Source organism: Capsicum annuum, chromosome 1, assembly GCF_002878395.1.
Source record: "Capsicum annuum cultivar UCD-10X-F1 chromosome 1, UCD10Xv1.1, whole genome shotgun sequence".
NCBI lineage: Eukaryota > Viridiplantae > Streptophyta > Magnoliopsida > Solanales > Solanaceae > Capsicum > Capsicum annuum.
This window is the reverse complement of record NC_061111.1, coordinates 80,980,414-81,006,860: the sequence shown is the minus strand read 5'-3', so window position 1 is coordinate 81,006,860 and position 26,447 is coordinate 80,980,414. Positions and strand designations below refer to the sequence as shown.

Here is a 26,447-nt window from a genome sequence, read left to right as displayed (position 1 = left end):
TCGACTCCCAAATATCAAAATGACACAACAATATGGGGATGTTCATATTTTTTTTTTTCAAGAATTGAAGAAAGAACAAGGCAGCTTCTTTTTTTTTTTTTTCAAAAACGTAATACAACAATGAGAAAAAATAACAGTGATCTTTAAGAATTTTTTGAATTTAAATTTTAGTTACTATATCTAATCATACAATTCATAATGATAGGTAATTAATAGCGTTAATTAAAGAAAAAAAAAGATATTATCTGATTTCTCTTTCCATAAATATAGGTAAACCTATTTTATCATATATTTAAACAACGTACGAGGAACTACCTAATGTATAAGTATATTTTACAAATTAGGGAGAGGAAAAACCTAACGAAATTATACGAAAATACTTTCACTATATAAGAAATTTATGTGGTTTATACTAAAATTAATCTGAATCCTCTAGATTTTTCATTGCCATCAATTTTTAAATGATCCTCCGTAGACTCTTTCTTCCGCGCTCTTGTACCAGTCTCTACATATCTTTCTCTCTTCCATATAAGATATGAAAAAGAGACCATTGAATTTGAAATCAATTTGAAAAAATGTTGAGTTTTGCAGTTAGGGAAAGGAATGCCGACGGTAATAAAAAATGGAGACGAAAGGGTGGTTATAGGTGTTGGCAATTACTAATATTTTCTTTTAAAAAAATAGTTAGAAATAGACTTGAAACAATCTTTTAACTTTTTCAAATGTAAAATGCACTTCACCATAATTTTTGGGCCCCTATTGCCACTTGTCAAATTTTAATTTGTTTCCTTATCATAGTTTCGTGCGTGAGGTACACGCAGAATATTTTGTAAGCTAATTGTCATTTAGTGTTTGATAGGTACAAAAATTATTAATATTAAAGTGTTTCAATAGGTAAAATGGTAAGTAGAGGTAAAATTGTGAAAAGTTTTGTTAAACAAGATAACGATACCCACAGTTTTGTTACAAAGATTAGGAGAAAATTGAAAGGTAAAAGCATACCACTAATTGGAAGATAGTATCCGCTTAAGAGGAAGTAGCTACTATCGATGCTTCCAGTTAAACAAGCCAAGCCCGCTAAAACTCTCTGCAGCATTCTCATCTGTTGAGTCTGACCCACTGCCAACTGACTCATCCGAACTATCCCCCGGTAGAAGCTGTATTCTATCAGCATGCTTGATGATCCAATCAGTGAATTCAGGAGAAGCAGCTAATTCAGCTACAGCTTCCTTAGTAGACTCTTGCGTGAAATCTTCCCATTCCTTTTGCGAGAATCTCTTTCTGTTAGGTGTCCTGTGAAAAGTTGAATAGTATTCGCCCACTTTTTTCCCCTTGCCATCTGAAAAATCTTGCAAGTACCAAAATAAGTATCTTAAGTGCTGCAATCTCTAACATGACCAAGAGGAAAAGGTGATCTTTCTATAATGGAAAACTGTATGATACTGCATAGGTTGGAAACAGAGGTAAAAAAGTGTATACACACATTCAAAATAATAGTGTAATAGACATGACAAACATCAAGTGGGGGGGTGGGGGGTTAATCAATAAATATGAACAGCCACAAACATTTATAAAATCTAGTCTCAGTCGCATAAAAGGTTTTATGATGGGATAGTGGCAGTTTAAAAACTGTGGATTATGCTCTGAACCTCTGTCTGAGCTTAAATGGGAAAAGTTCTAGTACCCAGATGGTTTCACAGGTAGCTTCTATGAGATGAGTTAGGAAGGCTAGGATGCTTTCAGACTTCTATGCACTTTCTATCAGGGACAGACATTTCTAAAGGCTATAACTTAGAGAAACTTGGTGCTATTACCTAAGAAAGATCAGATCCAAAGCTACTCAGACGTAAAACCAATGAGTAACTTTATCAATAAGTTCATTTCATGGGTGATATGTGATAGAATCAGGCTTTGTAAAGGGGAAGCATTATCGAGGATGTGTTGTTGACACAGGAAATAATGACTGATATTAGGAAAAAGGTAAACCAGTCAATGTGGTGATCAAATTGGACTTGGAAAAAGCCTACGATAGGGTATCTTGGCTTTTATATTCTTAGAGGTTGTTTGGTAGTGTGTGTCAGAATAGTGCTGAATAGGAGTGCACTAGTAATGTTGGATTAGTTGTGTTTTGGGATCAGTTATGCGGGATTATTTCTTAGCCACTGTTTTTGGTGTATTAAGAGAGCTTCTATCTTTAACCATGCTTATCTATGTAGTAATAACCCATGTATAACTAATAATAATACCACGATTTGCTATGTATGAGCAATACACCTTGTAATAATGAATAGGGTGTGTTATACATAAGCGGAAAATCCTGCCAAAGGATCAAACCATACCATGTCTAATACATTCATTAGATTCTCTAATACATTCAAGAGGATGAGATTTGCAGATATTCTCATTGACATGATAAGGAGACTTACTGCAAATAAATGGGTATTCTATATTGTTCAATGGTCAACCCATAGGTTTCTTCCATTCTACAACAGGAATAAAGCAAGGCGACTCTTTATCCTCAGCTTTATTTATACTCTCAGCCACTGTTTTGGAGAGCGAGAAGCGGAAAAAACAAGAAGGGCTTACTCCACCAAAGCAAGAAGCATGAAGCTAAGCGCATACTTTTTCAACTAAAGCGCTATTTAATACAAAAAAAAATGCATAGGTAAATAATCAAGAACTTAACAGAAATAACATATAAAGCAAATCTTTCCATTCTTAAATGAAAAAGCAAAATAATAGATACCATAACAACGAAAAACATTTTAAAGGGAAAATTGCAGAACATAGACAAAAGACAGCAAAATAGATAAAGAAAATACAAAACAGAGAAAAAAATTGCAAAATAGAGTGTTGGTTTTATTAGAGATGAGTAAGAGAAGAACGCAGAGAGTTTTTTTCTTGTAAAGCTGTGTGTTTTATTGATCATCAACTCCTCCTTAAATAGTGTTATTACAACTAAAAATAGATTAAACTTACCATAAAAGAAAACCTATTTGCTACCCAAAATAATAATTAATCAGTCTCCTACAACAAATAGGAATCCCAATTTGACTAGGAGTTGTATGTAAAAAAAGGGAGAAAATCAAAAAATAAATCGCGTGCATTATTCCTTAAGCAACTTTTAACACTCCTCCTTGCTTTAGGAACTGCAAAATTTTGATCTTCTGTCTTGTGATCTCCACACTTGATAACCGAAAGTGACCTTGCGAATAAATCTGCAATTCATCTTTCTTGTAGTGAACTAAATTCACTTCTTATCTTGAATGCAACCCTTGACTATTAAATCATTTTGGCATGTCTTCCTTCTTCATTTGCATCTTGAATTTAAACTTACCTGTTTTATTTTTCTGAAACATAGATAACTCCTCCTTAGCTTCAATTCCTTTAGAGACATTGAAAGCTCCTTTAAACCTAGCAGATTCACATATTGTTTGTGCTTTTTAAATTAGAGGATTATCTTCTAATTTTTCCAGCCTATGATCTTTTTCATATTCTAAATAAACGTCTTCCATTGGACCAAATAAAAAGTGTTTACCTCTTATCTTAATGTTTAAAATTTCTTTTCCAGCACCATCATTGATGAAGCAATGTTTATCCTCAAAGGATACTTTGTATCCTTTTTCTACCAACCGACATATACTCAACAAGTTTTGATCAGTACTAGGTACATAAAGAACATCTGAAATTTCTTTATTACCTAAACTAGTTTTGATGACAACAGTTCCTTTTCCTTCAACAAATATCTGGTCACCATTTCAGATCCTAACTTTGAATATTTCAGTAAGCTTTAATTCTTTAAACAAACTCTTGTTATAAGTCATGTGGTTGGTGCAACCGCTATCAATCAACCAAAAATTTGTTGAAACCTTACTTGAGCTACATGTTGCAACAAAAAGATGGCCTTCTTTTTCTTCATTGACCACACGTGCATCTGCTTCATGGTTCTCAAATTTGCTTTTACAAATAATTGCTTCATGGCCAAGTTGATTGCACTTGTTGCACTTCACGTCTGGCCTTTTCCAACATCTGTATGGTGGATGACCCATTTTCCACAGTGCTCACAAGGTAGGTAATTTTTTATATTCTTACCCCTTTTTTGAGTTTTGTGGTTAGCTATTAAGGCTGCTTCAACCATACCATCATGCCTTAAAAGTTTCCTTTGTTCCAGTGCCTGAAAAGAATTTAACAACTCTGCCAAGGCAATCTTGGAGGTAGTTATACATGCTTTATATCTTTCGGGCACTGTCAATTCTTGAATCTTTAAATTCAATGCCTAGTAATCTTACCTTGTTAACAATGCCAAGTAATCTGTCTGAGTACTCTTTGACTGTCTCGGAGTCTTTCATTCTCTGCAACTCGAACTCTCTTATTGAATTCAGTACTTGCATTCCTCGAATTCTTTCATCTCCAACATATTCTTTCTTCAGATAATCCCAATTTCTTTTGGTGATGTGAGAGATATAATTCTTGTAAAAATAGTTGTTGAAACAAAAGCAAACAGAGTTGCCTTCGCCTGGGACTTCGTGATTTTCTTTTCCTTATGACTCTTGATTTGGACTCTGGTGGGATTATTTGACAACGGATTAATTTCATAATCCTCTTCCACAGCTTCCAATAGATCAAGAGCCTCCAAGTAAGTATTCATTCTCGCAACCCATAATTGATAATTTTCACCATAAAAAACGGATAAAGCTATTCGTGAAAAACTATTTTCAGAATCAATCTCTTCACTCACAGGTCCCTCAAGAAAAATAGCTTTGATACCAATTGTTGGTTTTAATAGAGATGGGTTAGAGAAGAACATAGAGTTCTTTTCTTGTAAAGCTGTGTATTTTATTGATCATCAACTCCTCCTTAAATAGTGTTATTACAACTAAAAATAGATTAAACTTACCATAAAAGAAAACCTATTTGCTACCAAAAATAATAACTAATCAGTCTCCTACAACAAATAGGAATCCCAATTTGACTAGGAGTTGTATGTAAAAAAAAGGAGAAAATCAAAAAATAAATCATGTGCATTATTCCTTAAAGCAACTTTTTCAAAACAGAGAAGTTACAGATTGCAAATTAGAAAAATAAACTAGCAGCGCAGTCAGTGGCTCTCAACAGAGAAATAGAGAAAAGTTGAAGAGAAGAAAGAAAAAGCGAGGAAGATGAAAAAAAGAAGAAAAACTTATCATGCAGTTGATGAAAGAGAGTGACAACACTATCAGAGTAGTAGCGACAAGAGAAGTGAAAGAGAGGAAAATGTTTGGAAAGAAGACATACAAGTGTTTTTACAAAATTTTAAAATAAAACTCTAGTTAAGCTGAGGTGTCAACCTTGCTTATGCAAGTTATTTCTTACTTTCACTACTACTTGCTTCTCACTGTTGGGACTGAAGCGCTCGCTTTTTCACCCTATCTCACTTCAGGGCAGAAAAGCGATACAACAGCGCCCTACGTTGCGTGAAGTTTTCACTTTCGATGTCGCACCCATGTCGGATTCTCCAAAAATACACTACCTTTTGAGAATCTTACACACACCCGCTCACACTTTTGAAGAGTCCGAGAAACATAGGCAGCGCCTTAGAAGGTTGATTAATCTATAACTTTTGAGAAAAAGCATAAATATCCCCCTAAACTTGTCACCAAAACTTACTTTAGCAGTTAGCACTTAAACTTGTCTGGTAATTATTTAACCCCATTAACAACTTTAAAATGTATTATTTTTCTCCCTTTATGGCTCAGACCAAGTCAAGCCTTAGTGTTGTATCACCACTCGCGATTTGATTCATCCACGTCATTAGTGGATCAAATTTAACCCGACCCACATCAAATTATTTTTAAAAAATCAAATTGTTTGTATTTTTTAAAATTCTTTTTAATTTTTTCACCCAACAGGCTTTCACAACACCATCACCATAGCCATCACCACCATCAACTCCACTCCACAATAGTTACTACCAACAGTAATATCACCTCTGCCACCGTCGATTACACAATTTTCACCACCTCTAATTAATTTTCAACTCTTAAAAATTTTGCGATGATTGTAAATTTCACAACATCCATTACCAAAATCAATAATTTTACAATACCCATCACCAACACCAATAATGTCAGCCAGCAGCAAAAATCATAAGAAAACAAAGTTATAATGAAATTAAAGAATGGTAACAGGAGATTGAGGTAGTGAAGAATGGAAAGAGATGGTGGCATGTGTGGAGCAATGAAGGATAGTGGCATGTGTGGAGCAATGAAGGATAGGGGCGTGGAAATGAAACAACACTGTCACCGTCGTCAACACTACAATACCCACCGCCGATTCACAAAACCCACCATTAACATCGGCCACGGACACGAACAATTTCATTTTCCCAATTAAAAACCTTCATCGGAATCTTTAAAGTATAATGATTTACACTCTTTAATAATCACAATATATACCTCCGAGAAGCTCACTATCCTATCAAGAAATTAAAATTAAAGAATAAGTTTTTTTCTTTATTTTGATGGAATGGAAGGGGTAAGAATGGAGATGATGACATTGGAGGAGTAATGGAGGAAGTGAGTGGATTGTACATATGTTGGTGGTGATGAATGAAGAAGAAAGGTGAATAAATTCACTTTTTATCCCCTTTTTTCATTTTCTCGCGAGTTTGAGAGAGTGGAAACACTCTACCTGTTAGAGGGGATATATTAAATTCACTTGAAACACAATAAAGGGGTAAATAATTACTTATAAAGTTTAAGTGTTAAAGTAAGTTATGATGACAAGTTTAGGGGTGTATTTATGCATTTTCCCATAACTTTTTTACCATAAATAAATTTTTTATCCAATATAAATTAAGCTTCAGCACTTGAAGCATAAAAGTTACTTAAATCCAGTCAATCCAAACGGGCTCTTAATGATATCTAGTGAAAAATAAAAGAGAAAATATTATTAAATTGAGTTGTATCTAAATTTTTACAATGGGACCTATTTATAGACACTAAATTAGACTCCTTTTCCAACTAAAACACTGAGATTATAATCTTTTCTCAAGTAGGACATTGATATTACAATATTTTTCCAAGTGGGAGTCTATTCTTTTTCTATTCCTACTCACATTCTACACTCTCTCAAGTTGGTGCATGAAAATCATATGTACTGAGCTTGCAACAAATGTAATTAATACGAGGACAAGTGAGGGACTTGGTGAAAATATTTGCAAGTTGACCACTCGATTTCACAAATTTTGTAACATCATCTTTGAAAAATATCTTCTCTCTCACAAAGTGACAATCAATCTCAATGTTCTTAATTTTCTCATGAAATACCAGATTTTATACGATATAAAGAGCCGCTTAGTTATCACACACAAGTTTTATTTTACTGATTTCTCTAAATTTTTAACTCTCTCTTAATCCAAACTAGCTCACAAGTGGCGACACCATAGCACGATATTCTGCTTCTGCACTAAATTGATCAACCACACTCTATTTCTTACTCTTTCAGGACACCAAATTACCTCCTACTAAAACACAATTTCCGAATGTAGAACATCTATCGCAAGGTAATCCTGCCTAGTCAATGTCTGTATATCCAACAATTTGCTCATGACCTCAATCCTCAAAGAGTAGTCCTTTACTTAAAACTATCATAATATATCTCACAATATAAGCAAACAGCTGCATCCCAATAATTATAACATAGAGAATCCATAAATTGACTTACAACACTCACAAGATAGGAAATGTTAGGTCTGGTCACTGTGAGATAATTCAACTTACCAACTAGACGTCTATATCTTTCAGAATCATTGAGTGGCTCACCCTGTCCTAGCAGGAGTTTAGTATTTGGATCCATAGTGTCAGTAGGTTTACATCCCATACTTCAATGCCTAAAAAATACTTCAGTCTGCTGAGATCTTTAGAATGGAAATGTTTAAAGAGATGTTGCTTCAAACTAATGATACCATCTTGATCATTGCTGGTAATAACGATATCATCAACATAAACCACCAAATAAATACATAGATTTGGAGCAGAATATCGATAAAACACAAAGTGATCAACTTCACGATGAATCATGCCAAACTTATGAATTACTGTGTTGAAACATTCCAAACCAGGCTTGAGGGGATTGTTTGAGACCATAAAGTGATCGCCACAATCAACACATTAGACTAGACTCCTTTTGAGCAACAAAACAAGGTTGTTACTTCATATAAAGGCCCGCGTCAAGGTCACCATGGAGAAAAGCATTCTTAATATCCAACTGAAAAAGAGGCCAGTGTCAAACAGCAACCATGGATAGAAAAAGAGAACAGATGTTATTTTAGCTAGGGAAGAGAACGTATCACTATAATCAAGTCCAAATATCTGAGTGTACCCCTTGGCAAAAAGGCGAGCCTTTAAGTCGATCTATTTGGTCGTCTAGACCAACTTTCACTACATAAACTCAACAACAATCAACAGTTGATTTACCTGAAGGAAGAGGAACAAGCTCTCAAGTACCACTCGTATGTAAAGCAAACATTTTCTAAATCATAACCTTTCGCCATTCTAGATGAGAAAGTACTTCTTTTGTGAACTTAGGAATAGAGACAAAGGACAAAGATGATATAAAGGCATAATAGAGTGATAATAGACGATGATAATTTAAAAGGGAATAATGAGGGTTAGAATTATGAGTAGACCATATATCTTTTCGAAGTGCATGCGGGAGAGACAAGTCTGTAGTAAGTGTAGGGTTAGGTGCAGAAAGGGAATCATCTGAGCTTGATGTTGTACGTGGACAACGATGATAAGTCAGGAGTGGTGGCACCATAGATGGAGTTATAGAAGGTATTGTAGATTCCTCAAAAGTCGGTGCAAGTAAGAATGGTGGCACTAAGGATTGTAATACCACAACATTTTCAGCTCTAACCTACCGCGAGGTAGGCTATTGAATTAACTCTCAAATGCCACAATTCTCGCCTTAATCCGATAACATGACAAGAAGCTACGAAAATTTTCCTAAGAGTCTATCAGCTGCTAGTGACGAAGACTCAAGTAACGACTCGTTACCAGACGTAACTATTCGTTATGTGGAGTCATTTCCATAACAATAAGGACCCCCAGATTTCAACCCAGTGATAATGACCCTACCCTACGACTCGTTATCAGTGACGAGTCGTTAGGAGGGACCCGTTGTCACAACAAAAAGAAAACCAAAAATCTAGCCCCAGACCACGACTACCTCTGATACCTAGGAGTTTAAAGATAAATCAGTTTACAGGTTCTTGAGCATTTCAGATTATGCATGCATTGTTTTTTTCAGAATACCATGATTTGAGCATATCAACACCAGCTCATGTTTCAGTTTATGCTTTAGAGTCAATCAGTTGGGAGTAATACTTAGCACCGAGTGAATGCAAGGATAACGGCTCCCCCATTGGCTCCCCCGTCAGTTAGGATGAGACCATTAGTAGCAGCCCCTGAGTTTCAGAACTACGGCGCCACCATAGGTTATAAGGGGTCAGAGGCATAACACCCTTGTCCTTTGAGACATACATTTTAGTGGATCCACGCCAGCCAATGTTAGTAGTATCCTTGGCAAGATACTGACACCTTTCCAACTGGGGTTGCAAGTTAGACCCTGATTTGCTCAGGTTGGGGTATGTCGGTTATTGTTAGCTTCCAAAGTCCTCAGTTCAGTTTCAGTTTATGTTCAGTCCAAGTTTGCTATACCAAGTGTTCAGTATTCAGTTATTCAATTACCCAGTTATTCAGTTTATTCAGCACATGTTTATACTTGATGTTGCATCCAATTTACATGTTCATGCATGCATGTTCAGTTTATATATTCATACTCAGTACATTCAAAGTACTGATCACATACTTCTTTGCGCTATATTATCTCATAATATAGGTCCGGACGTTCAGCACCTTAACCGCTCTTAGAACATCCACGCACCACTCAGCTACAATTTTGGTGAATCCTCATCAGCCGAGGACTAGTTATCAGTTGTTTATTTTCAGTACCTCATGAATGTACTGATCACATACTTCTTTGCGCTCTATTATCTCATAATATAGGTCCGGACGTTCAGCACCTTAACCGCTCTTAGAACATCCACGCACCACTCAGCTACAATTTTGGTGAATCCTCATCAGCCGAGGACTAGTTATCAGTTGTTTATTTTCAGTACCTCATTTATTTCAGTTTGTCAGAGTTAATTGGGGGCTTGTCCCAACAACTCACCATGATTTAGAGGCTTTCAGACAATCACACAGATGTTTAAATTTTCAGTACTGGTTTAAGTCAGACATGCTTATTTCCAACTTTGAATGATGTCCCATATTTCATCATTATTATTTCATTAATTATTTTCATTTCAGCTTCTGCCCAGTATGTTATTATCTTTCAGGAATTATTATTTTATGCCAGGGCATGGGTCAGCTTAGGGTCACATATGACTCTTAAGCACCGTGTTACGACTAGGGAGTAGTCTCGAGTCGTGAGATGGATAGAGATGTAGAACTGACAGTAGGATCATCAAAGGTCGATATAGGTAAGACCCTAGACATGTTAGGATGATCGGGATTGGCAGAAAATGTAAAGTAAGGTTGAGACTAAAAGAATGTGACATCAATTGACATAAGGTACCGACGAAGATAAGCTGAGTAGCAACGATATCCAATACTCGAGAATAACCAAAAAAGACACATTTGAGAGCACGAGGGGTTAATTTATATTTTCCCAGGGTGAAGTTATGAACAAAAAATTTACTCCAAAGACACAAGGAAAAAAGAGAGTATAGAGATAATTGAGGAAACATATTGAATAAGGAATTTGGTTTTGAATGGAAGATGAAGGCATTTGAATAATCAAATAGCAAGATGTGATAACTGCATCGCTCCAACAACGCAGCGGAACATGGTATTGAATGAGAAGAGTCCGAACAGACTCGATGAGGTCTCAATTCCTCTTCTCTGCTACTCCATTTTGTTGAGGGGTATACAGATAAGAGGTTTGAGGAGTAATTCCTTGGTCAGTCACAAATAGTTGAAATTGGAAGGACATATTTCTATGAAAGGTGCGAATAGAGACACCGAATGAATTTTATATTTCAGCACAATAATTATTGAATATAGGAAACAATTCCAAGTGATTGTTCACTAAAAAAATCCAAGTACATCTTGAATAATCATAAATGAAGCAAACAAAATAGCCAGACCCTGAGGTTGTGATTCTACAAGGACCCCAAATATCAAAGTGAACCAAGGAAAAAATCAACTCTGCACGATTGTCGGTACTACGTTGAAAGGTAGTTCGAGTGTGTTTCCTAAGTTGGCCCGACTCACAAACTAATGTGGATAGACTACACAAACTAGGCACCAACTTTTGAAGTTTGAACAAACTAGGATGTCCTAAACGTTTGTGAATTATGTCCAAAGAATTCTCTGTAACTAGACATGCTATAGAGGGAGGTAAGGTAATAAAAACCACACCGATTGCTTGTCCCGTACTACGGTCATGCATGATAAAAGAATCCTCAAAAAATAGTATGCCACAATTTAGGGTATGAGTTAAATGACTGACCGATGCAAGATTAAACGGAAAACCAGGGACATAAAGAATAGAATTCAAAGTGAAAGGGGATAGAGATATTTGCGTACTTGCTCGATACTGGCGATACTCATTATATTCCTTTTCAGATAAATACTCTCATTGATTACCTGTGGTGTTAGACTGAGGAATATGAGCATTTTTAGGTGGTCGATCATGCAAATAACAACACCTGCCACGATTTTGTCCAAGCCTATGACAATAACTACACTTAGGTCGAGAATAACATACAACACAAGTATGTCCAAGCCTTTTACAATAACTACACCTAGATCGAGATCTTCCAAAACAACCTCCCCTCGTCGATTCTTCATGGACTTATAACGTTTGATATTCTAATCTCCTCATTAAGGGTTCAGATTTAATCATAGAACTATAAACCAATCAAAAAATTTGGAAATATGTTGCTAGAATCTGAAAAAAGAAATTAGTCGCCGGAAAAATTGGATTTGATTGCCGGAAACTAGCCGGAATCAAGAAACAACTATATGGATCATTGTCTTTCATACCATGTGAGAAATAAAGGAGAAAATATTATAGAATTCAGTTTTATCAAAATTATTACATTGAGACCCTATTTATAGACACTACATTAGACTCTTTTCCAACTAGGACACTGACATTATAATCTTTTTAAAAATAGGACACTGACATTACAATTCTTTTGTCAAGTAGGATTCTGTATATTATTTCTATTCCTACTCATATTCCATCTTATAGCCACAGGACAATTTTTCCTTTTCTATAGTTCTATTCCCAAAGTTGAGTTGTTCCATAATTGCTTTCCAGATGTTTCATATAATTTTTGAGCATCCATTGTAAGTTGGACAAGTACAGATGTGGTACGCTAATAAAGATAAGGTAGAGCTAATACCTTTGACACCTTTGACAGGAGAAATAGACCATGCAGATGAGCTCTTTGGGCTACTGTGTAGAAATCCTGAACCAAACTTTCTGGATTTACGAAAGAACTCAGCACGTTTTCTATTCATGTTCATCTGCTTACTATTCTTTCCCCAAACATCTCCAATTCCAGAATATGACAAATCCCTGCATGCAAAGTAATGATGTCTGAAACAGTCAGTAAACATATTCGAGGATGGATAGCCAGAACCCTCTCAGAGCACGTTAGTTAACATATGCCAACCATGGGTAAGAGAAGAAGAAGAAGGCTACGAATCTGACAACGAACCAGACACAGAAGAATGCCGGAAAGAATCCTAGTCCACCGGGTAATGCTATTTTACCAGATAAAAGAGGCAAACTAATAAATTTCGATGGAACGGGAACCAGAATGGGTTACTGGGATACCCTCAACCTCGGCAGATCCACAGGTGGTGGGGAAGAAGACCCAATCTCCATCTAAGGAGAGAATATTGGAATGGGAAGCAATCACTCAGAACTCTAAATCTGGGGGGAAATTGTCATGGGCTCATGAGGTCGACCGCCAAACTATTGTTTTGGGTGAACAAAATGATTTGAAGGCATGCATCTGGGGTAACTTTGATATTTCTAAAATTTCAAATGCTGGATTCAAATTAGAATATGTAAATCCTGAAACTGAAGGGGCTCAATTGATAGGAGAGATTGATTTTGAGATATAACTTCTGAAATTGAGTACTGGAAACATGCTATCATGTGCTACGTATTGAGTGTTAGCCCCCTTTCAGTTTTGAAGGGTTTATATACAAAGAATATAGGGAAAGGGATTAATAAGGTCGCAATGATGAAGAACGGTATAGTGCTTGTGCGATTTGAGAATGAACTGTGAAGTACGACAGACAGAAGTGCTTCAAGGTGGGATTTACCACAGTGATAATAAACCTTTGATTGTTAAAGTCTGGCATCATGAAATGGAACTTTCTAACGAGGAACTGAAATCTGTGCCTATATGGGTGAAAGAAATATTGGAGTGCTAAGGGTTTAAGCAAGATTGGAATCTTAGAGGAGAAGCATCTCATGTGGATAAGAATACTGAACAGAAAATGAGACTCAACTTTGCTAGACTGCTTGTGGAGGAACAGATAGGAGCTCATTTACCAGATGCAGTTTTCCTTAGGAATGGAAAAAGAATGATGATAGTGGAACAGCCAGAAACCTGTCACTGGAAACCATCTATCTGTGCTAGTTTTCAAAAGTACGGCCTTCCAACTGAAAATTGTAGGAAGAATAAGGTGCCTCAGAAACAGACTGAGCGAAAGGAGGCTGGTAATGAACCTGTACAGTCAGCGGAGGATAAAGTGATCTCAACTGTTGTTACTACCACACAACCTAACCAAACTGAGCCTAAACAGACTGTTAAAGCACATTGAGGATAATTTGAGGAAGAACCAGAAGGGTGTAGGGCGGAACTTGCCATGGAAAACTATAGGTACTTACTTCAACAGTGGTTAACGAAGTACTTTATGTTGCAAATACATTTCATACCTTCGATAAGGACAAAGGTGATCACAAAGGCAATGCAAAAGGTAGTTGGAAAGGGGAAGGCTCTATATCTGTCCCTGTTGTGAATTGTTAACCTCTTAACCTGGAATGTTAGGAGGACTTAATCGCCTCACTAAGCAGAAGGAGGTCAAAATCCCCTGCAATGACTTAAGTGTTGGATTGATTGGCCTGTTAACTAAAATTTAAGTAAATAAAGTTGAATATTCAGCTTGACTAAAATTTAAGTGAATAAAGTTAAATATTCATCTTCACATATGGGGTTTGGAAATAATACTCTAATCACTCCTCCCATTACAATGGGAGGATCTGGGTAATATGGAGAGAGGATCTGTACCCGGTTCAGGTCAAAGAGGTGTGTGCAGAAGCTGTTATTTGTCAAGTCAGATTTGTCCCTAAGCAAGTAGAATTTGATATAATAATTGTGTATGCTTATAGCACTTAGGAGGAGAGGAGGGAACTTTAGGAGTTTTTTGGTGCAAGCAAGGATGAACATCACTGGTTCATGGTTACATTTGGGAGATTTTAGTTCAGTATTACACACGGGAGGACAGAATAGGGGGGAAATCCAGTCACTTTGGCCGAGGTGGTAGGATTTTAGGAATGTCCAGATACTAGTTACCGGAACTGCCTAATATAGGGTGTCATTACACATGGAATAACAAAACAAGATAGTAATAGAGTCTTCTCGAGGATTGATTGGTATTTGGTAATGGCGACTGGTTTGACCATATGCCAGACTGCAATGTAAAGTTTTACCAGAAGGGGTAAGTGACCATGACCCAATTAATGTTTCCTCGATTGAGTCTCCTCTGATTATTACGAGAGTCTTCAAATATTGTAACATGCGGAGTTCTCATCCACAATTCGATGAGATTGTGTCACCTGATACTGCAGTTTCCATAGAGGGTTGTATAACGTATGAAGTTGTTACCAGGATGAAGATGTCGAAACAGAAGTTGAAGTCCCTACATAACCAGCACTTCAGGAATATTCTTAAGGAAACAGAAGCAGACAAAGAGGAGATGCTGAAGATCCAGTCTCTTTTGCCATTAAATCCTATGGATGATTGGATGCTAAACCCCAACAGAAGGAAAAGAGGATCAGCAGTACGTTCAGGATATCTAACTGCTTAGCTGAATCAATGTTGGTCCGGAAAAGTAAGGCCACTTGGATCAGATTAGGGGATGCAAATACAAATTATTTTTAATAGTACTCAAGCAAAGGAAGCTACACCAAGCAGTCACTCACATTGTAATCTGATAATTCCCAGGACCAGTATGATCCTAAAATAATTGCTGAAATCTTTGTGAAATTTTATCAACAATTGCTAGAGGAAGCTGGCGGACAGAAGTAAATCTCCTATTGGTTTCTTGAGCCATGGATGCATACGCAGTAGAACAGCAGCTGGCTATATTGAATGGAAAAGGGGCTCGAGGCAAGGGGATCCAATTTCTCCATTGTTATTTGTGATGGTAAAGGAGTATTTATCCAGGATACTAAGCAAGATGAGCACGCTTCCTGATTTTAGGTTCCATTCCATGTGCAAAAAACTAAACCTAACGATCCTTATCTTTGCAGATGATCTGATGATCTTCTGCAAAGGTACAGTCAATCAGTTAGGAGAGTAATAGAAGCATTACAACACTTCACAGCTTAAAATATCGATAACTCCAACATGTTCATAGCAGGTGTTGAAGCTATTACTAAAGACCAGTGTCTTCAAAGGCACGCTTGAGCCCTAAAGTGAGGCTCAAATGCGTTGAGTGCTTCACCTCGCATAATGTGTGCTTCAGTGTAGTCATCAAAGTTCTGAGGGACAAACTTTTCACTGCCAATGAGCCTCTTCTGAAGAGGCGACACCAAACATTGATATTTCATTTTATTGCAATCTCTTTTAAATTTCTTTTTTAATATGTTTGTCATTCATGCTTACAATTATTTATCTGGGACTAAACCTATATATTTGTATTTTTTTCTCACTTTGCGCCTTTTTACATTGAAGCCCACGTTTTATTTGCACTTAAAGCCCGAGAACATGACCCTAGATAGGAAGGTCTGGAGGGCGCGAATTAGGGCAGAGGACTAGGGCCAGTTTGGGTCACTAGTGTAGGGAATTACTTGGTGGGGGTTTTATTCCTGTTATGATTCCGTGTTCCGTGTTCCATGTTTTATTACGAATCTGTGTGTTTTCCTCTGCTTTCCTCTGTTTTATATTACTTATGGGTGCCGTATTTATGTTATGTAATCTGCTTCTGTGCTTTACTATGTGTTTGTGTGGTATCTCGTGCCTTGAGCCGGGGGTCTATCGGAAACAGGCTTTCTACTTCTTTAGAGGTAGAGGTATGGACTGCGTACATCTTACCCCCCCAGACACCACTAGGTGGGAATACACTGGGTTTGTTGTTGTTGTTGTTGTTGATTTTGATAACACTGCTCAAGATAGTCTACTGGCTATCACTGGATTTTCAACTGGATCCTTTACAATCAGGAATTTGGGATTACCTCACCTAAAAAATGGAGTAAATTAGAATGTCATCACCTGAGTCTTAAAATTACATCTAAGAAAAGGGCAGTAGTTAATAGGCATCTCTCCAATGCACAAAGACTGCAAGTGATAAACTCTGCCTTATTCTATGTGCATAACTTCTGGGGATCTATTTTCATCCTACCCCGAAGTGTGATTAATGATGTTGACAGTGCGGAGCCTTTTTATGGGGGGGTACTGTTGAGAAGAAGAAAGTTCCACTGGTGGCCTGGGCTAAGTTAGGAAGAGAGCTTTAATATTAACGGATGCAAGTTTTGGACTCTAGCTTCTGTTGGTAAATTAATATGGTTTACACTAGAGACGGAAGAGTTCTTGTGGGTGAAGTGGATTAATGGATTATATATGAACAACAGCTTCTTGTGGGTGAATTGGATTAATGGATTATATATGAACAACAGCTCTGATTTCTGGAATAATAATAGCCCATCAGATAGTTGCGGTACTGGAACCAACTCCATAAGATCAAAGTTGGTATGGAAGGCTGATATAGTAATGGGGGTTACTGCTTATTGTCAAATGGGAAAATATTCTGTCTCTTAAGGATATCATGCCATGTTGAGGGGCCCTAGTAAGCTGGAGATTGTGGAGTTAATATGTAGTAATTGCTGCCAAAGTCTAAATTCATGTTGTGGTTGACAGCTCAGTATAGATTGCTCACAAAGGAGAGAATGATGAGGCTGGGATTGGGCTGTGAAGACTGTGTGGATTGTGTAATGAAGACTGGCCGGAAACTGCTAAAGATCTTTTTTACAACTGTCCATGGGTCAAGGAGATATGGAGAGCAGTGCAAGAGGTGATTGGGCTTAAGCTACAGCAAGCAGGCATTCAAGAGGCTTTGGTAACGATCAAGCACAAGCATTGGACCAAGTATAACAAGGAGGTGACGGCAGCACTTTATGGTGATGTGATTTATCAAATCTGGAATGCTAGGAACCATAAAATTATTCGGGGACACATTGTACATAGTGACTTTGTTATACAGAAAGTACAAAGAACAATCAGGGAGAGGGTTAACATGTATAGGAGTTCCAAGAGGCTAGAAGATGTGGGTATTAATTCAGCAATTTTGCACCAAGCTGTTGATTTATTCTGAGGCTCCCTGTTCATGGTGCCCTTCCTAGAAGGTGATTGGGACTGTGAGTGCACCTTAGGTGTATTGTTTATTTCCTGATGGTATGATAATATTTCACAGTTATCTCCCCCCCCCCCCCCCCACTCGAAAAAAAAAAAAAAGTAAATAAGTGTCTAAACAGCACTACACCTTTTGCTAAATAGGAAATAGGAATAGTATGTAGAATCCTACTTGGAAAAGGATTGTAAAGTAGTGCCGATAAATAGGATCTCAATGTAATTATGTAGACACACAAATCAATAATAATTTTTCTCCATTATTTCTCACGCGGTATCAAAGCATTGGTGAGAAACTACAGGAAAAGAAATTTCAGTCACCGTGCGTCAATTGCGTCAATTTCCAATGACTAATTTGTGTCATATTCTGTTTGGAAAGCGTTGTGAAAACCAACACTACCATGAGGCTCGGAAATCTCAGACGACCGTAACCCGAAAATTCATCTCACGCGCTCTCACACACCGGCTAACAGTGAGATTTTCCGGTGAGATCTGCATCACGCGCCGGTGAGTGAGACCTTTTTTCCAATCTAATTTCTAAGTTTTTCTTCTTTTGTCAGAGTCGTCTAAGGGTGGCAACGGATCGGAGTTTTTCCGTTCCATTCCAGTTCCGGTAACGCAACGGTACCGGTTGCAACATTCCAGAATCCGGTACCGGTGCGGAGAAGATTAATTTTTCGGTAATTTCGGTTCCAGTGTCGATTCCAATCCAGCGCCGAACGAACTGTTTTGACCGTTTGAATTTTATTTTTTTTAATTATTTGGCAAATGGCAACGACTCTTCTGGGGCCTAGGAATTTTAGCCGTTGGGGGGGGGGGACCAACAACTATTTTGTACCCCCCCAATTACTCCACTACCCCCTTAAAATTTCCACTATTAATACCCTTCTATATCTATTCTTTTTTCTCACAAATATTCTCAATTTCTCATACTCTCTCTTAATATTTATAATTATTGTATTAGTTGGAGTTGAAAATTTTTTGATCAATTATCATCTTTTAATTCAGACATTTGGTATATGTCTGCTTTTGCGCAGACGTTCGGTATATTCGTTCCAACTTTAATCTCTTTTTATTTACTTTAATATCTATATTTTTATTTTTTAGTATCTATATTTGTTTACTTACATTAATTTTTTGATTTATAATATTTATATCGCTTGTTTTAATATTTTAACTAAATTTAATTATGGATGCCCATAAAAATAGTAGTGGTAAAACAACAATTTTGGTAAGGTTTTTCGTAGAACTAAAAAAAATAGTTCTACTACTAGTTCGTTACCGCCTAGATTTAGTGAAACTTCTTTATAACAGCCTAATGGTTTCGATGTTGGTACCGGTATGGAAATAGACCATGAGACCCAAGTAGGTTTTTATGATAATTTTGAGGAAGACTTACCGGAAGAAGATGATATAGAAAAACAAGAGTTAGGTGATACCCCAACCCTTACTAGTCCGGTTACGGAATTACCGGAAGACGGTGAAGAACATCCCCTTTTACCGAAATTTACTAGGGCCAAAGGTATCGAACGTCCTAAAAGGTCTTTAGTTTGGAAATTTATGCAGCATGATAAGGTAAAAAATACTACTACTTGTAATAAATGCAGAGAGTTATGAAACATTTGACCGGGGGAAAGAATGGCGGGACAGGGTTGCTAACTACGCATTTGAGAAGATGTAATAAAGAATTTATTGGTCTAGAAAATGAAGTTTAGGCAAAAAAAAAAGTTGTACACCGTTGACGCAAGAATCTGTAGGAGGTAACATGGTTCAAACGCGTTTAGACATGTTTAACCCGACTTTCCCAAGTTCATCATCGACATATAGTGAAGATGTAGATAGAGAAGACCTAGCGAAAATAGTTGCTGTTATGGGTTTGTCTTTTAGTGTTCCTTCGCATCCCGATTTTATTCATAATATTCAACGAGTATATAATCCCTCTTTTAAAGGTTTTTCATGAAATACAATTAAAAATGATATTTTTAAATTTCAAGCTGAACATTGTCATTATCTTCGTTGCTTATTTAGTAAATTTGATGGTAGAATATCTATTACTTATAATACGGGTCGCAGTGTTCTCGCTAATGATTATTTTAGTGTCACGTCTCATTGGATTGGTCACCATTGGAACATGCAAAAAAGAATTATTGCTTATAAATATGTTGACGAGTATAAAACCGATAGCTTTATAGCTGGTGCAATAGGGGATAGCTTGAAATATTTTAGATTTGTTGATAAAACTATGGCATGCACATTAGATAATGCTTCTAATAATTTGAAAGTTGTTGATTTTTTAAAAACTAGAGATCATTTTCATGTTAGATGTACTGAACATATTTTAAACTCGTTAGTACATGATGGTGTTGAGTTGTTTGGAAATGGTGGTTGTAAAGTTCGAATTGCTTGTAGTTACAACAACAACAACAATAACAATAAATCCAGTGTATTCCCACAAAGTGGGGTCTGGGGAGGGTAAAATGTACACAGTCCATACCGCTACCTTCGAATTGCTTGTAGTTATATTTTTAAAAATTTTTAAAAAGTCTAATGCATAATTTTAAATTTCAATGTGGAAAATGTGATATTCCATATAGAAAAGTTCTAAAAAGAAGTTCTTACTAGACTTTGTATCAAATACTTGAAGTTGCTCTTGTATATCGTAAACCTATACAATTAGTTTATAATGATCATAATTCGAATCCTGATTTAATGCTAGGTGAAGATGATTGGATTTAAGTAGAACTTTGTAAATTTTTTAAAACTTTTTATCAAGCTACGAACACAATATCTAGTCAATATACTCTAACTATTTCTTCTGTTTTAGTAACTATTACAGCTATTTCTAAAATAATTGTTGAATATAAAAAATTTGCTCTTACAAAAAGGCAATTGAAGCGATGGTTGATAAATTTAAAAAATATTTTTTCCTATTCCACAAATTTATTTTACTGCTACTTTATTCAACCCATTCTACAAGGACCTCGCGAAAATCCATAAGTTGAAACTTATTGTGCTAACATAGTACCTAAAGCTAGGAGTTTATATAACTTGTATCAAGTTATGGAACAAAATATTACGCCGATCGATCCTACTACTTTTAGATGTAGATATAATGATTTAGATAACGAGATGGGTGAAGAACTTGGTCTTCAATGTTGTAGAAATAATGATTTTGATTCGTATTTTTCTCAGGATCGGGAAAGTATTAGAGATGCAAATGGAGAACAACTTTTAGCATGGTGGAAGACCAGTGCCAGACAATTTCCAAAACTTTAAAAGGTGGTTCGAGATGTGCTAGCAACTCAAGTTTCTTCAGTTGCTTCGTAGCAAGCTTTTAGCGCAGAAGATTTATGATTGGAGATCATCGATATTCGTTAGAAAAGGATAGTTTGGATATTTTGATATTATTTAGAGATTAAATCAATGTCGAACAAAGAAATTTAGGGCTCCCAAAATTACCGCTCCAAATTGAAGACGAAATAGATGAAATATTTGAGGAAAATAGTAATGATGGAATGGAAGCAATGGAGGAACACGGAAAAAGACCAATTCCGAAAAATTTATCCGCTGAAGAAATAGATAAGTTACGCTTAGAATATTATGGACACTATAGATATTAATAAGATTCTAGAGTAGAGATCTAATTCAAACAGAACCCTTCCTAGAAGGTGATTGCATAGATTAGATTTTCTTTTAATATTTGTAATAAATGTACAACATACGAAATTTGAATAAATATAAAGGCTATTCGCCTTAATTTTATTTTAAAATTTGTCTTTATCTGATTCAATTATCTTAGCTGAAATTATAAAGTTTATATTTGTAACTTTACAATTATGGAAAAAAAAAAGCTTAATACTTTTAACTTTATAAAGTTAGGAAAATTTTTAACTTTATAACTTAAAATTATATAAATATAATTGAACTTTTTAAAAATGTTATATTAACTTAACTTAAAGATACATTTTTTAAGTTTAAGATATATTAAAAAATGTTATATTTATTAGCTTAAACTTAAAGATATATTTTTAAGTTCAAGTTTTAAACTTTTTAAGATATATTAAACTTAAACTTATTAAAAAAAAGGTTAATAAAAAAATGTTATATTAATATATCTTTAAGTTAATTATATTAATAAAATATAAGTTATATAATATAAGTTAATTATATAATATAATTTAAATTAAAAAAAAAAACGTGAAGTACGTATTTTTTTCAATATAGATCCGGTTGTCGGTCCGATCCGACACGGTTGGAGACACGTAATTTTGTCCGTCCCAAAAATTAATTTCTACTCATTTACCTCTCCCTAATTTTGTCCATCCCAAAAACTTATTAAAAATAAAGGTTAATAAAAAAAATTTATATTAATATATCTTTAAGTTAATTATATTAATAAAATATAAGTTAGTTATATAATATAATTTAAATTAAAAAAGAACGTGAAGTACATATTTTTTTGGATATAAATCCGGTTGCCGGTTCGATCCGACCCAATTGTCGTTCCAAAAATTAATTTCTACTTATTTACCTCTCCCTGCCCTACCCCTACCCCTACCCCTACCCCTACCCCTACCCCCCCCTAATCCACCCACTCATAACAACTACACTGCCATTTTTCTTTCTTTCTTTGACTAGAAAAACAGCACACACACATCACTGACGAGCAACAATTGCACACACACAGAGGGAGAATTCACGCAATCTCCCTTTTCCATTAATAACATACCCTCACACAGACACACCAAAAAAAAAGACAGGACCTACTACTCCATTTTTCCATTCTACAAATCACACTCACTCAGAGATATTCACACAGAACATTACACACACAATTCTCGGATCACAAAAACACACGCACACACAGGAAAAGGAAAAGAAAAACAATACATATACTACACGACCATCTTTTGTTTTCCACTCACAACAATAATATAAACACACGGGGCATCTCTCACAGAAGGAAACACACACACGAACCGTGTTGTGTTTGTATTTCGCTTGAATTTCGCGTAGCATTGTTTTGGGATTCGTTTTTCTTCGCAGGTTTTCGTTCACATTTGTTCGGGTTGGGTCTTTTAGATACCGAATTGGTATTGTTCGTGGTTCTTCATTCGAGGATTTTGGGTTCAGGCTTCTTTAACTCGTTATAATCAACGAAAATCAATTATAGGAAGGTCCATTTCTTTAACTATTTCTCTCCATTTTATCTTAATTTATCGGATTGATGTTATGATTATGTGTTTGTTGATTATGATTGTGTGTTTTCGTGGATATTTGATGTTGAACAATTGATTATGATACAAGTTTGGTGTTAATGGGTGGATAGTTGTCTCATGTGGAAGTTTTTGTGTGTTAAAAATGTAATTTGGGGTCAGATATTGGAAATTGATAAAAATGAACTTGGAATTGGTTTTGGATTTTTGTTAGAGGCTTAGTTCGAAATAAATGTCAACATCGCTCTTATTTGTTAGTATTATGATTAGGCCGAAATCGATAGGCAAATTTTAGGTTTTGGGGTAGGCAACTCGTAGGATTCAAATCATGGATTGTGTAAATGTTTGTGTTGGGTGATTTTCTCCATTTTTATCGTATTTCATTAAATGTATACATTTAGCTGGAGAATGCCCCGAGGCTCATTGTATTTATTCACCGGGGAATGCCCCGATGTATTACGTTGGCAAAAGATGATCGTGATGAAGGCCCGAGGCGCCGGGTAAAGCATTGGAGCGTAGTTTAGGATTAGTATAGGTGATACGGAACAAACAAGGGAACACAAAATCACACCCCAAAACAGTCCACAAATCACAACAAATTGTAGACCAAATTGGGACCTCTCTCGAATTCACTATCTAGAACAAGAAAGAAGAAGATACAAGGTGTTAATACACCAAATACAGCCAGCCAACAACAAGTTTAGCAACACAAGATGAAGCTCCACAATATTACAATAGCAACAAGAACAAACGGGTTACATTAACAACACAAAAAGCCGAAACTAAAACAAGATACAAGATAAATAGTTAGACAAGTGTTGATGTAGTCTTAACAACCCAAGAGCATATTCCACTCTTGGACCTTTAACACTTCACACAACAAAAACCTAACTCTTATAATTGACACAAGAGAGGCGTCCACCACTCAAGCACCAACGTATCAAGCAAAATGCAACACACAAGAGAATCCACCCTTATGCTATGCCTTAGTTTCGGTTGTGGACTCTCTCTCTACGAGGAGTGTTCTTTTCTTCAACATTCATAAAAACTACCAACAAAAACCCTACAATGTTCAATTTATATTACATTACAAAATAAAAGACAAAAGACTAAAAGACCCTTTAATGAAAAGGGCTCCAAAAACAGCCCATGGAGGGTGCTTGGGACGGTTTTGGGCCTCCTTCACACTTAGACTTGTGCACTCTTTAGGTGGTCTTCAAAATACTCAAAAAGTGTCCATGATCGTGATCGTACTCATATCATCCTCTCCATCTTGAGAGGAATTTGACCACAAATTCACAACTTCACCTCGTGCAATTGGCCCTCCAAAAGAAACCACCCAAAACAGTCCGCAAAACATCAAGAAAGTGCACAAAGCAGTCCACAATAAAACAAAGGGAACCCGAGGATACAATGAGAACAAGTCTCGGCTAACATCTTCATTTTGAACCTCAGCTTCCTCTCCATCTTGAGCCTTGTCTTCAATCTCATCCGAAACAAGTCTCCTACCATCATACAAGCATTGTCGTAGACCCCATATCCTTCATGCTCCTTTCTACCATTCTCATCTATATGGACATGTCGGGTTTGGTATAGTGGAGCTTCGGTTGAGAGGCTTGCTTTGGTTAAGTGGGGTTTCGGTTGTGGAGTTTGGATGGGAGGAAATTGGCATCCAAGTCCTCCTTGTCGGACTTGATCAACTTGTGGGGGAAGTGGTCTATCTTGTTCTCGACTTTGAGGGCTATTTGGAGCTTGGATTGTGACATTATGTGGTGGTCTTGGAGGATTGTCATTGGAAGTAAATTTTTGGGAGTAAAAGCACGAGAATTCCTTCGAATCCCCATTTGATCCAACCTCGCACTCATAGTTACCACATCCGAGTTAAATTTTTCAAGTCCCACATTCGCCCTAGCAAGGTCTCGGGACAAAGCATCAAGGAGGGCCAAAATGGTTTCCATTATGGCCAAAAGTTACCTACAAAACAACAAACAAGTTAGTTGTACTCCTCACACTCCCTCTCTATTGTTTTGTCACTCGAATTTTTCACACTTTGATCTCACATGTGTCGTAACCTTGCTTGTACTCCATGAGTCATTGAGAGGTGGACCAAGTATTACAACGAGTCAAACGAATAAGACACACAAAGGAACGTATACACGAAGAAAGATTTCAAAACTAACTTACATTCTAGCACTAGCTTGTAAGTTAGTAATGGAATCAACAAACGAAACTAAAAAAACAATAAAATGAAACTAAGAAATCTAAAATTTGAGCTTAAAAATTGTCAGTGAACAGTAAAAACGTGATGATGTGGCAACCCTCAATTGGTCACGGTTTTGTCAAGTTTTATTGTCAAGTCTTGACCAATTTTTGATCTGGATTGGTGGAATTGTTTAAGGAGGGAAACAGTAAGTCTAGGAACTCTTTTTCAACTCAAGTTTCAAGACTTGAACTTTTGTAGTATTTTCCCTTAAAACAAGGCCCTCAAAAAATGGAAGTTGGTTAGAAAATGGTTGTAAAGTCTTTGAGTGGTTGGAAGTGGTGGTAAAAGTCTTTGATGACTAACAAATACTACACCTTCTTCCTTCAGCCTCTTAGATCTAACATCCACTTTTTTTTCAATAAAAGATGAAGATTGGTGAAGAACACCAAGAACACAAACTTTTGAGTCTTGTAGTCTGAGGTTCAAGTTGGTCTCACACTTCAATCAACACTTTGTCAAGTTCCACCTTTCAACAGCAACTTCAACAAGAAGTTCTTAATCCACCAATTCACAATAATAACACAAGGTCAAACTCAAGAACTCAACAACAACACCAACCTTCAACAATAAGGATCAACACATGACCACTTCAAGTTCACAACAACAATGTCAATATTATAAGCTCAACCTTTAGATCTAGACACTTTTAGTGTTGGTGAGAAAGAACCAATACTAGAAACACACTAGACAAACAAAAGAACTACAAGATTTAGTCAAGAAAAACAAGAAAATCTCGGCCAAGACAACAACACAACACAATTTTTAGCCAAGAACACAAAAATGGATAGATTGCTATTTTCTGGAATTTTTAAATTTTTATCAACCTTTCTTTTTTGACGAATCAAACCCAAGATTGGCTTTGTGGCAACAAAAACCAGCCTTGCTCTGATACCAAATGATACGGAACAAACAAAGAAATACGAAATCACACCCCAAAACAGTCCACAAATCACAACAAATTGTGGACCAAATGGGGACCTCTCTCGGATTAACTATCCAGAACAAGAAAGAAGAGGATACAAGGTGTTAATACACCAAATACAGCCAGCCAACAACAAGTTTAGCAACACAAGATGAAGCTCCACAATATTACAATAGCAACAAGAACAAACGGGTTACATTAACAACACAAGAAGCCAAAACTAAAACAAGATACAAGATAGATAGTTAGACAAGTGTTGATGTAGTCTTAACAACCCAAGAGCATATTCCACTCTTAGACCTTTAACACTTCACACAACAAACACCTAACTCTTACAATTGACAC

The 26,447-nt window shown here is 36.2% G+C and overlaps 1 protein-coding gene and 1 long non-coding RNA gene across 5 annotated transcripts in view; both read right to left on the bottom strand.

The window, feature by feature from the left end:
* Positions 1–858: 858 nt before the first annotated feature.
* Positions 859–26,447, bottom strand: part of LOC107877117 — a 75,729-nt gene continuing 50,140 nt past the window's right edge. For 2 of the 4 annotated variants that reach the window (XM_016723871.2, XM_047405148.1), the window contains 2 exons: positions 12,458–12,633; positions 859–1,339 (listed from right to left, as the gene is read on the bottom strand). In XM_016723871.2, the coding sequence (XP_016579357.1) occupies positions 1,044–1,339; positions 12,458–12,633 (472 nt within the window). In that variant the 3' untranslated portion in view covers positions 859–1,043. Of the gene's footprint in view, positions 1,349–12,457; positions 12,634–26,447 lie in introns of all 4 variants that reach the window. The other 2 variants (XM_016723865.2, XM_016723874.2) reach the window with 1 other exon arrangement.
* Positions 1,554–12,451, bottom strand: LOC124894555. The gene is made up of 2 exons (XR_007051262.1): positions 10,163–12,451; positions 1,554–9,995 (listed from the first exon to the last, which is right to left on the bottom strand). It is a non-coding gene; the product is annotated as an uncharacterized LOC124894555 (long non-coding RNA).